Genomic DNA, 13,156 nt, shown 5'->3' on the forward strand with positions numbered 1-13,156 from the left:
ATTTAATCTCATCGCATCACTCGGCCTCCCGCTTTGATGCACTCATACTTCACAAACTTGAATGCAACAGCAACGTAAACCATGACACGCAACTCCTGAAAACCCTACCAGACGCCAAGACAAGTTTTAACTTTACTACGTTACTTCACCACATTCCGTTACCCTGGATGCTTCGTGTGGAAGATGAGAGTAAAACAAGTAAGAACATAAGGGACAAGGTAAACAAAAAATAGGTTATCACAGATATCTATAACGCTAGAAGGAGATGGTAGTAAACGGAAATAGGTTTATATTAAAGGAAGGAAGCAAGCATTACAATGGCAGGAGGGAAGAGACACACCCAAGCACTGAATCTCAAGAAGTGTGCAAAAAAGGGGGCGCAGAATGAGGCGACCCCTTACAAGGTTAAGACAAGATTATTGAGGCTAATAATGGCGAAGGAAAAAGCATCTGGAGCACGATTAGTGACATTAGTACCACTCCGTAATTACTGGTCGAATGTCCCGTAAAATTGGACATTTGGTGAACGCTTTTAATGCGCCATAACAACAGCCATTTGGCGAGCGTTTAAGGAACCGTTTCCGTGCCATTAAAGCGCCGTGAGCAGGAGATACGAATGTTGGCGTACTGGGAGGATCAAACGTGAGGGTAAAAAATGTTGGAAATAGCAGCATTATGGAAGGACGACAAGCAAATAAAAGAAAAAAAAAAAGAGAAACTGGAAGAGACAAGAAAACATGATGGTACGTGAGAGCTAGTGAAAGAGCAAATGTGTGTGAGTGCCAATTTGTGCTTTTTTTTTTAACACAGGAAACAAAGCAGAGTTTAAACAAAAATATATGCTAACAGAATGCTCCATTAACAAACGTCAAAAAGGAAAATTCAATTGTCGTGAGTGAGTGAGTGAGTGAGTGAGTGTGTGTGTGAGTGAGTGAGTGAGTGAGTGAGTGAGTGAGTGAGTGAGTGTGTGTGTGTGTGTGTGTGTGTGTGTGTGTGTGTGTGTGTGTGTGTGTGTGTGTGTGTGTGTGTGTGTGTGTGTGTGTGTGTGTGTGTGTGTGTGTGTGTGTGGTGGTGGTTGTTGGGATAGTGGTGAGTGTGTGTGTGTGTGTGTGTGTGTGTGTGTGTGTGTGTGTGTGTGTGTGTGTGTGTGTGTGTGTGTGTGTGTGTGTGTGTGTGTGTGTGTGTGTGTGTGTGTGTGTGTGTGTGTGTGTGTGTGTGTGTGTGTGTGTGTGTGTGTGTGTGTGTGTGTGTGTCCTTCTGGAGGTGAAGGAAGGTTCCGTGGGATGCCAGGTGGAAGGAGGGACTCGAGGCGGGGCTGCAGGATCGTCTTGGACTTCTGCCAATATTTTTTCCTTCCCTCCCCCGCGTTGCCTGAGGCCGATACTTACACATACTATTTTTTTGTATGTGTGTTTTCTAGCGACTGCCATGACGTTATTACTAGGCTTAAAGAAACTAGTGAATCAATCTGCAGGTACTCGTGCACGGGAGGAATATTTTTATTAAAATTCCATGTTATCATTTGTTGCGCAAGGCAAATACCTTTGGTTGCCATTTATCACTGCTATTTTTTATGACCTCCCCCAATGAAACAACTGAATGTGGCGATGTACACCAAACCACACCTCCTGGAGGGGTTCTTGGAAAACATCGCGTCCGGTACAACAGCAGCAGCGCAGCCGTCCGTCCGTCCTTCCCTCAAGGATGCTACAGAGCCGCCGCTGCCGCCACCACCGGTGACAAAGCTGCTTCAGAAATGTTTCAAATTAAGGGTAAAATATATGGTTACAATTAAAAGGAATAGTTTAAAGTCTTATAGCTTGGCTTTGACAGTCTGTGATCCAGAGACACAACGGAACACTTCGCTTGGCACTGAGGAACCTGCAACTCGGGCCGTGTCTGGCACGGGTCGGGCACGGCGTGGAGAGGAAACAGCCGAGTGCCAGTCGTTCCTGCTTGACCAAAGCAATATTTTTCTCTGTCCGGTAGTGACTGATGAAATTGGTTAAGAAAGAGTAAGTGAGTCTTCATATAACAGAGATACGGAAGATAAAAGGAGCGTGAACCCTCATAAAGGATAACGCAGCTGCCGACCGGCGGCGGACGCCTGGCACCACGGCCTCAGTGTGCCGGTGACGGTGGCGGTGGAAAGACAGAGAACTCAGCCAGCGAGCAGCAGACCCAGCCTCATCGTTCCTTGAACGCTCACCCCCTAACGTCCCTGTCACAGTTCACTACCGTCACCAGCATGAGAACTCTGCTAGCTCTCGCCGTCATCACCACCATGGTGGGGCCAGGTAAGGCGGCCGGCGAGCCATCGGGAGTGTGTTGCCGGCTGGTGGAGGGTCAGCCGTGCTTATTGTTACATCACTAAAATGTCAGTGCCACCGGCTGAGACAAGACAGACATGGCTAATGCCTAGAAGCAAGCAACAGTAAAAATTAAAGAATTGTTAACTATAGAATCATTGCCTTCGAAAAGAAAACGACGTAATCAAACGCATCTCTCATCTTTATGAAGATTTTGTACACTTACAAACAGTTTACAAAGGGTCTATGTCAATTTTCAGTTATGGGGGATAAGAGACACACAGTAGGCTACTAGCGTATGAGTCACAGAAGCAGGTAAGCGAGTAACTCCCTTCTGTGATGATCCTGCATCCGTTCATTCATTCATCCAGTCCTTTGTCACAAGCACCATCACTGCCTTATCTGCATCAATACTTTAGTGCTATCTAACACACAATAAAAAAAGGGTTTCACGGCCTACCTTGGGATTGTCAACGTAATGTTGAATAATTCAGGTAGCCTCGAAGCACGTTATGGTTTCTTAATTTTCGACTGCTGAAATGATTTGCCTCATATGAATGTCGAAAACAAAATTTCATTTTCCTTTCAAACAAAGTTGCAAAGAATGCACCGCCGTCAGTGAATCGGCGTGTTGGGAGGAAAACCATTTCACAAAAGAATTATACGTCTGGATCTGCAGCATATCTTTTAAGGAAAGTTACGTTAAAATAATGTTCTCAATAGAGCATGTCAATATAAAACATTGTTCCTCTGTTTGGTGCATGCAGACTGAAGGTAATCTCCGCCGAGGAAAATGAGCCTGGCCGTGAGCAAAGAGCGTCCACACGCCGCTGTGGTGAGCCGAGCTGCTGCTTGGCGAGGGAGACCAAGAAAAATTGACTTTTCTTCAGCAAATTCCTGAGGAAACATTTCCTTGGAAATGGTGAAAAAATGAGGATAAAAAGAGGTCACGAGTTGAAGAAAAAAGGGACAACGAATTTTCTTTACAAAACGACGTTTCAAAAAGAAATCCTTGAGGATGAAAGACAGAACAGACAAAGATTTAAAGAGTGACAACGTCAAGAAAAGTTATGCGAGACAAAGAGAGAGGAAGTATTGACTGCTGGAAAGTTGACAGCCACATATAATCAATACACTGAGGAACACAAGCATCTCCGGCAGGTCGTGTGCTCGCCGCCTTTCCCCAACGCCTTCCTGTTTCTACACTGTGTTTCCGCGCTAATGTGGCATTTATTCACCCTTACGAGGGTTTAATGTGGATTTGCTTCTCGCTCCCATGCCCCCTACTTTCCAATTAGCCTTACATTTTCCTCTATATAGTTCTCACAACTCACCTTTAAGAAAGAGTTTAATGAAAAAAAAAAGCTATATATATAGGCAATTTCCATGCTGCCCCACACCCACAGAAGATTACTATTAATTCCCAACTCAGCTGGCTACTCTCCTACCACATTCTTCTACTTTTTTAACTCTTCTTTATTTCACACACATAACCTCTCCCGGCAGTCCCTCTCTCGCTGACTCAACACTCAGTCTTATCCTTTCTCCCCTCTTCCTCATCGTCTTCCTCGCCTCAAACCCTACGTACCCGTTACGTTCCTTCAATCCCTAGCTTCTTTTTTCTACCTGTCACCTTCAACCCTCTCAATTTTTTACCTTTCTCCCTCCCACCCTCTTTCACATCTTACCCACCCCACACTTCATTGCTTCCGTACCAAACCCTACCCAACTTTCATCCTTTCCTCTTACTGCTTCCTACACGGACTGAAATCTTTCCTACCTCCTCCTATATTTTTTACCTTTCTCCTTTCCTCCCTCTTTCACTTCTTACCCTTCTCATTTTTCCTTCCTTTCTTAATCCCACCCAACTTTGATAGTTTCTCCCCCTCCTCTCCCCCCCCCACCCCCCGTTTTCCGGCCTTCCTGCATCCTTCCTTCCTTCTTTCCTATCTCCCCCTTTCCTTTTTTACCTACTTACCTTATTTCCTCCTGCCTATTTTACGCCTCAGCTGCCAGACAGGAAGGGAGAGAGGGAGGAGGGGAAGGATCAGACACGGCTCAGGGGACGGAGACTCCGTGGGGGATTTGCTTCATCCCTCACAGCTTCCACCTAATCCTGATAACGTATCTCACCAGCCGGCTACACTTATCTCGCGGTCTAGAAGTCTTATCTAAGTATATTAAGCAACCCGTAACGTCCAACACTCGCTCCCTTCGAGAGAAAATACACACACACACACACACACACACACACACACACACACACACACACACACACGCACACACACACACACACATACATGCATGCATAGGCCTGTGCATAAAAGACGCACTTTCCGTAAATTAAACAATGCATTCTCCATAGACCCTATCTGCAGCCACCTCTGAATATGTGTGTGTGTGTGCGTGTGTGTGTGTGTGTGTGTCCCCGCGCGCGCCCGCGCGGGTAACACACACAGACAGACAGACAGAGAGAGAGAGAGAGAGAGAGAGAGAGAGAGAGAGAGAGAGAGAGAGAGAGAGAGAGAGGGTGGGGGGAGGGGGGCGTTGGGTAACCAACATACATTCAGACATACAAACTGATGTAAACACACACACACACACACACACACACACACACACACACACACACACACACACACACACACACATGTACAATCCGGAGATGAATTGAAAAAAACAAACAAACACGCAGCTGTGTAGGTAATCCAGCTGTGATTGGACAGACAGATAGATTGATGGGGAAGGCATATGTTTTTAAATGGTCGATAAGCCTCTCTTAGTGTCCATATATTTCTGTGTATGTGCAAACACACACACACACACACACACACACACACACACACACACACACACACACACACACACACACACACACACAAGGGCATTCCATTCTCAAACGGACGAGCGAGTATATCAAGAGCCATGACAAATAATATTGATCGATAGATAAATAGATAGAGATAAATAGATAGGTATCAACTGAGAACATGTAATATATATAAATAAGATTGTGATAGAATAAAACAGACTAAAAACTCGGGGGGAGGCAGAACAGTGCAAGGGTCTCGAGATAATGTAATGTTAAATGGACTGCAATAAAGACGAGGAGAGACTATTTCTTGGTGCACGGAAAGATGATGGGATGGGAAGGGGGGGGGGGGGAGAGAGAGAGAGAGAGAGAGAGAGAGAGAGAGAGAGAGAGAGAGAGAGAGAGAGAGAGAATGTGACAGGGACAAAGAAATACCTCGTGCTTTACCAGACTGTTTGTAGCGAACGTCCATAACTACAAGCTGGGGTGGCAAAGCTCATTCAGTTAAAGAAAAGTGGGATCATAATCAGCGTTGTGAGAGTGTTAGGCAGCGTGTAAAGCAGGAGGACAAACCCATAACTCGCCAAGAGCCCGAGGGTGAGGTGAGAAAGGACTGGCCAGGACACAAAAGTAACTAGGATAACCGTAGGACGAGATAGAGAGGAAGGGATGTTAGGATGGGCGCTGGGTAGAAAGATAAAACGCAGGTTGTGACGGAAGAACGTTTAGTAGAGGCGATGGAAGGGCTTTAAGGTACGGAAGAAGCGCTGAATGTAGCACTGAAATATCTGTAGCAGGTAAGATAAGTTTTGGAATGGAGGAACAGCTTGGTGAAGAGTGAGAAAGTTGTTTGTGAGAGAGAGAGCTGGCATAGGCGATGAGGCGGGTGGGTGGGGACGAAGGACACAGAGAAGAGGCGGAGGCGATGTTACAGATTCAAAGGATTCCGAAAACATGTTGCGGGGTAAAGAAAACCAAATGGAAGAATAGAGTAACAGATGGAATAGGTGATGGAACAGCGGGTGGAACGAGGGAGGTGATGGAAGTAAGGAAAGGGGACACAGTGAAAGGGCAGAGGCAACGTAACAGATTAAAAGAATTCCCAAAACATGGAAGGATAAAGGAACAGCTGGAACAGGTGGTGGAGCAGCTGGGTGGGGCGAGAGAGGTGATGCGAGTAAGGAAAAGCAAGGGGGCGGAATGGGGCTGCCGCTAAGGGAGTGGAAAAACACTTGGCTGGGATGGAAAGAGTTGGGTGGAGCGGCGGGAAAGAGGAGAACTTGGACAACTTATGGGACGTCTAGGAGAGGCGGGGAACAGTTAGGCGGGGCAGGAGGAGCGGGGGGGGGGGAGGGGCTGGTGTGTTGGACTCTAGGCAAAAGGAAAATCTACATACCGCGGGATCTGCTGGTCGAGGCGGCAAAAGAGTATGAAAACAACCAGCACGGCCTAGGGGAGGATACGCTGGAGTAAGAAAGCAGCACTGGGAGGGAAATACAGCGGGTGAGGAATGGGGAGGGACGGGAAACACTAGATGAGTCGGCTGGTTATGGCAAGGAAACAGAAGAGTGGAAAGATGTGCCCGACAGTGAAGCAAGTACGTGGAGAAGAGAAACAAATGAGCAGGGAGACGAAAGGGGATGAGGAACCGTTGAACTGAGATATCTAGCTGGGGGGAAGAAGCAGGGGGGTCGAACAAAGATGGTGTTAGGAGAAAAGGTGCTTGGAGGAGCTGAGAGCAGGGGGAACGGGGTCAGAAGAGTGAGAGCAGATTATGAATCCCAGAAACTAGGTCACGCCCGGACTCGATTCCAGCAGACACATATACGACGCGATCCACTATTGTTCGGGTTGTTGGGAGTTTGAGGTTAAAGGGACTGAATAACGAATGAATATATATGATGCTCTTTTATAATCATCTTCCCCAGCCATTATGAGTCTATTGCAGGACAAGGGTCTTTCCTGACGTTCTTCATATCTTTTTTTTTATTTTTTATGTTTCAGTACTCCATCCTGCTCCGGCAAATGCTCGAATTTCACATCTCCACCAGCTCCTCTTTCTGTCCTGACTACTACAATTCCTGCGTTGCCTAATCCTGAAATATATAGTTAGAAAAAAAAAGGATAGAACGTTCAAATTCTGCAATAATCTTTTTTTTTCCCCACAACGCATACAATACATCCTGCTCTTTTTTGGTTTGTTTGCTTACTAATTTTTTGGAGGCGGCGAGGGCTCGTACCGACATCAACCCTAACGAACGACCTTTTATACAAATATTGATCACGACTTTTTTTTCCCTCATTCTGTCTGGCTTCAAAACTCCCGACCCATCTTCCTCAGACTTCACCACTTCAGCCTGATGATTCCCGGAAGGGTGTGGCGGTGGCGGCTGTGGTGGTGGTGGTGATGCTATTGGTTATGGTGGCGGTGATGGTAAGGACGTTGGTGGTAATGATAGTGGTGGTGGTGACTGATGACAGTGGTGAGGACAGTAATGGTGATATTAGTTGTAGTAGGGGAGGTTGTAGTGCTATTTATTGGTCATGGTAGTACTGGTGGCGGTGGTAGTGGTGGTGGTTGTGAAAGTAGTGGTGGCAGTAGAAGTGATGGTGACAGTGGGTGTGGTTGGTTGCTATGGTGGTGGACGTGGTGATAGTAGTGGTGGGGGTCGTGGGGGGGATTTATGGGTGTCAACGGTGCTGCTGGTCCTTTGGTGTGGGGGTGGGGGGCGGTGCTGGTTTGTATGGTGGTGATGCGGTCAAGGTGGGGATTATATTACGGTATAGGCACGCTACTTGATGACGCATTGTAGGGTGTGGCAGACAAGGGGGAATTCCAATGAGTGTGACGCGTGCTGGAGGCTTGAGGCGGACCGGTGGAGGACAAGGCAGAGGGCAGCAGCTTGTGGGTGTTGGAAGACTGACTTATACAATACAAAACCTCGTACAAAGAGGAGGAAATCAAACTACATCAACTGTGAAAAGAAAGTCTTACAAAAAATATGGTAAATCAAATAATGCTGAAAAGTTTGTCGAATAAATTCTTGGAAGACTTACTTATACAATACAAAACCGCGTACAAAGAGGAGGAAATCAAACTACATCAACTGTGAAAAGAAAGTCTTACAAAAAATATGGTAAGTCAAATAATGCTGTAAAGTTAGTAGTATAAATTCTCAGTAAGAAGTGTTTCTCGTAACCTAGCGACGCGGAGCTAAGTGGAAATACCAAAAAGTCGCATCCATGGTGGCTAAGAGACGTGGGAAAAGTGTTAATGAAGAAAAATATGGTTAGTTGGGTTAGCCTGATGTCTGATGCTGGACACAGTGTTGGTGAATATACAGTATAAAACAAACAAAAAGCCCGAAAGAAGAAGACCTTATAGCAACGTTGTTCAGAAAACCATAGACTTTTACTCGTTGGAATAAAGGCAACATAAAACAACAATTCTTAACGGTCCTCGAGGAAGACAACTTTTACATGGTACGAAACTACAATTAGGAGGCGGGTGTGCACAATGCATTTTTCCCTCTTGAAGAAAAGAGGGGAGGGACGAAGTGTCCTCGGCAATCAATAAGACGGCGAGGAGAGGAGGAGGAGGAGGAGGAGGAGGAGAAACAGATCTACTATGTGTGGGCGGAGTCGAGGGTGACATTGAATCCTTGACACTCATTTTCTTCACTTCTTTCGTTCTTTTTGACTCAGAGAATAAAAGAATATATATGGAAGAAACAGCAGTGAAGAGAGAGAGAGAGAGAGAGAGAGAGAGAGAGAGAGAGAGGCCATCATTATCTCTCATCCATTATTAACCTTACTTCTTGCATTTCTTCATTCCCTTTCTTCTTTGCTGTCCTCTCTCCCCCCCCAACCCCCGGGCCGCACGCCTCCCCAAGCTGTCTCTTGTAATTACTCGCCCGGCCGACTAATAAATGGTCGGCGACAACACAACAGATGGGGAAATCAGTCTTGGCTTTGCGTGACGAGTGCTGATTTTCCTTCACTCTCACTGGCTGTCTATTTCTCTATTGCTGTCTATCTATCTACACTCCTGTCTGTCTGCCTGTCTGTCTGCTTTCTATAGTTTCACAGACATTCAGTAATCACAACTCATTAGCTGTAGTGATTTCTATATTGCCGCTTTTTCGTGTAACTTCTCAGATGATATAGAATTTAATAGAATTAGCTTTAGGAGGAAGTAATGGACTGCGTTACGACTGTGTGGCAGGTGGGTGCAAATAGCCGAGTTTCGAATCGCAGTTAGTGCAGGCAGCTGGCACCCCGACCGAGTCAGATTCATCCACCATTTTGAACCGGTTGGGCTGGCACGAATGAGGTTGGGATTAACAGAGGCGACACGTGACTAAATAACCAAGCCACGACTTTATTGACAGAAGGTGAGTCAGCATTGCAGAGGCTGACATCCTGTCTTCTGAGGAAACCTCCCGACTTTGTTTCATGTTTAGCGACGACTTTCATCACGAATCAATTTTTATTATATAATGAGAATGGACTTCAGTTTCATATTCATGCAAGCATCTGTGTGTGTGTGTGTGTGTGTGTGTGTGTGTGTGTGTGTGCGATCGTGCGTGCGTGCGTGCCTGCTTGCGTGCGTGTGGTGTGTATATATGTGTGTGGGTGTGTGTGGGCAGGCGGGAGCGAAATTAAGTGTCGGAATCTAAAAGGCGTACAGCCACCCAGCGACTCCATTGTCATTTTATTCTTCCTTTGTGTTCCCAGCGACCAGTGCCGAGAACCGTGACACACAGCAAAACAAGTTGTGTTGTGTACCGAGTTTCCTTTGAAAGCATATTTTCGAGTAATTCATTTGACAATAATTTTTTAAGGAGATTCTAGCATTTTTCAAGTGCGCGCGCACACACACACACACACACACACACACACACACACACACACTATATATATATATATATATATATATATATATATATATATATATATATATATATATATATATATATATATATATATATATATATATATATATTCAAGAAATCCTGGCAGCAGCATCTGTTTACCCTGACAGTACCTCTGAAAACTTTGTCTTGAGTCATTTCAATAATGTACAAAGTAAACAGTGTTGCATTATGTCCCGCGAAGGCTGAAACGCCTGCCTGTGTTCCGTGATGACACCCGCTATTATGGCCTCGTTAAGGATCGTCCATAAATTTTGATTAATCATTTAAAATTACACCATCAGTGTGGGTTTAATAAGGGCATAGCAACTAACAAGGACTGGTGTTATCCTTTCCCTTTAATTTCTATACATAGCCAACTGCTCAAATTATGAAGAAAAAAATTCCAAAGAGTACAATAATTATCGGCCATTATATCAAAAGTTGCCTTATTGTGTACTATTGCAATTATACGAAGTTGAGCTCTTTTACATCATCTTTCCCACTAGGCATTAAGTATGTGCAGAGAATCCAATATAAAAGTGGAAGATTTAGTCTTTAGAAAAAAAAAATAGTGATCCGTTAGCCTTGACGGGAAATGTAACACAACGTCCACACTTGATATTCTTCCTCTGTGCGGCTTCCTGAGTAGCCTTCAGTGTCGGGTCAGTCAATCTCTGTCATCAATCTAACTAATAATATATTTTTAAGAAAATCGGATACCTAACCATTGTAAAATAAAAATAAAAAATCGGAATCATTCGACACATTCATGTTTCTCACAGCTTCCAGTCACCATGCGCAGAGTATATACTTGTGCTTGAAATCTTGGCATTGAACACCATACTTGATCTCTTCATCGGAAAGTCGATAACGATGCAAGGAAAGAGTCGTGTAAATACAAACTCCATGGGCAGGGAGGACGGTGGAAAGAATAGCCTGCATCCATTTTCCATGGAACTCGTGAAGTCCAACTTGATGTGGCCGATAAAATATGCAAAACCAATTTCGCTCCGAGAGGTGAGGAGGCAGTAGAAGGACTTGCCCCGAGCTTGAAGTACCTGGCCTCTCGTTACTCGTCCGTGCCCGAGGGGGAAATAATGACAAAAAGATAAAAAGAAACGAATGAGCGCCTCTGTGTATCTCCCTCGTATCAGCAGCTCTCGTCTCCACTTCAGATTTCTTCTTCGGCATAGGGATGGAGAGCAGGATAGGTAGGCTATATCTTGAATTGCCTGTTGTTTAAGTTCCTGTAACCTTTAAAGCCTCCAATGCCACTGCTATTTATAACCTTCCTCCCCTCCTCCTCCCCCTCTGTTACTTCACTTATTACTCACCAACATCATAAACATTCTCTCCCTACACTACGAAAATCAATACCAACTTCACAATCACCACAACCTCCAGATTCCACTACTCCCTCACAATATTCGCCACAACTTCAACGACCAACATTTAATACGATCTTCACCATCAGAACCACTTCCAGACTCCACCATCACTGCTAACATCAACGCCACAACCTCTCGTACCAAGACTCATCCACATTCATCATCAGATCCACTCCCGGACTCCACTATCATCACAGGACTTCCCTTACTAACACTAATCCACCCACACCATCAAAACTACTTCCAGACTCCACTACCATCACTCACAATCTACTCTACTACTGCTGCCAACGCCTCCAATATCCACCCCACCACCCTTGCAACCCTCCACCACTACCACTTCAAATACTGCACCCCGTTCTACAACAACCATCACCCTGGACATTCTCTCCCCCCCACAAACTAAAGTACCATCCCTCCAGACCCATATCATCCCCCCACGGATATACAACTAATGCAAGCCTTCACCACCACCACCACCACCACTTCAAACAGTAATGAACCACCGTAACGCAAGCACCACCCTGAACATCCTGCGTCCCTAAAGCCGTCAGCACCAACACTAACCCTTCCCCCCCATCCCAGAATACACTATTACCAACAATTCCACCCCCTTCCCTCCTTGTTTAACCGTCTCTCTCACCCGTAAGCAAACGTGACATGAGGGCGCTTCCGTTCATAAAATATTCAATAGTCTTCTCATATTCAAACCCCATGAAAGGGTAACCCAAGTGCGATAATTGTTCATTTTTACGTCGATGTCGGCTATTTTCTGAGGTCTCTGGTTAGTAAAGCGTAAATAGTTTTCAAGACGAGGGTTTATTCATGGTGCTTTCCAACATCGTTTTCTGGTAATTGACATTTACTTCGCTGGAGGTGTTTTAAGAGCAAGACTGATCTGGGTGAATACTTGAGACCAAACCTTCATGAATGTGTAAAATTGGAGTACAGTTCCCACATCATTCGCACGACTCGCAACAATTCCAGAACTTTGTGATGCCATTCAACTTCGTTATACCACACTAACCTTTTTTTTTGACCCTCGAACTATCACTTCCACGGACGACTCGTAAAAGCAAGTCAGCACCACGCCCTCTGGCTAGAATTATCTGATCGAGGACAAAAGGGTAACTATAGAAGAGTCAGGCGATGGATATTTTTGTGACTTATTGAACATTTTTTTAAATATGCGTAGAAAAAACAAACGGCGGGGAAGAAAGAAAAATAATGCAAAACGAAAGAAAAATGTAAAGATAGGGAAAAGAGAATATTACTGACAAAAAAACATAATCAAGTGATGAAAAATGACGATGCAACAAGAACTTACATAGGAACAAGTCAATCAGAAGTAATGATAAAGCTTAACTTAGCCACACTGAGCTACATACATACATACATACATACATACATAGATACATACATATATACGTACCTACATAGACGAACAGAAAGACAAGTATAAGCAGGTAGATGAGTAAATGCACACATGTAAAAAAGACATTTTGTAAAAATAGAAAAGATAAAACTAAACTTGTTTGAGGAAAGATTGCAGCCCTTTCTCTGATGTTATCAAGGTAACATAATTTGAAAACTTTATAAGTGGTAATGAGAACTACATCTTAGGGGGAAAAATGTGTGTGTGTGTGTGTGTGTGTGTGTGTGTGTGTGTGTGTGTGTGTGTGTGTGTGTGTGTGTGTGTGTGTGTGTGTGTGTGTGTGTGTGTGTGTGTGA

The 13,156-nt window shown here is 44.8% G+C and overlaps 2 protein-coding genes across 3 annotated transcripts in view; one reads left to right on the top strand and one right to left on the bottom strand.

Moving 5' to 3' along the window:
* The window catches only part of LOC127006964 (uncharacterized), a 114,973-nt gene that overhangs the window by 64,051 nt on the left and 37,766 nt on the right, over positions 1-13,156 (bottom strand). The gene's annotated exons all lie outside the window — the stretch shown is intronic.
* Positions 1-13,156, top strand: part of LOC127003322 (uncharacterized) — a 69,598-nt gene that overhangs the window by 5,279 nt on the left and 51,163 nt on the right. Inside the window, exon 3 of the mRNA XM_050869824.1 lies at positions 2,077-2,297. Coding sequence (XP_050725781.1) covers positions 2,077-2,297 — 221 coding nt within the window. The remainder of the gene's footprint in view (positions 1-2,076; positions 2,298-13,156) is intronic.

This window comes from Eriocheir sinensis, chromosome 3, assembly GCF_024679095.1.
Source record: "Eriocheir sinensis breed Jianghai 21 chromosome 3, ASM2467909v1, whole genome shotgun sequence".
Classification (NCBI taxonomy): Eukaryota; Metazoa; Arthropoda; class Malacostraca; order Decapoda; family Varunidae; genus Eriocheir; species Eriocheir sinensis.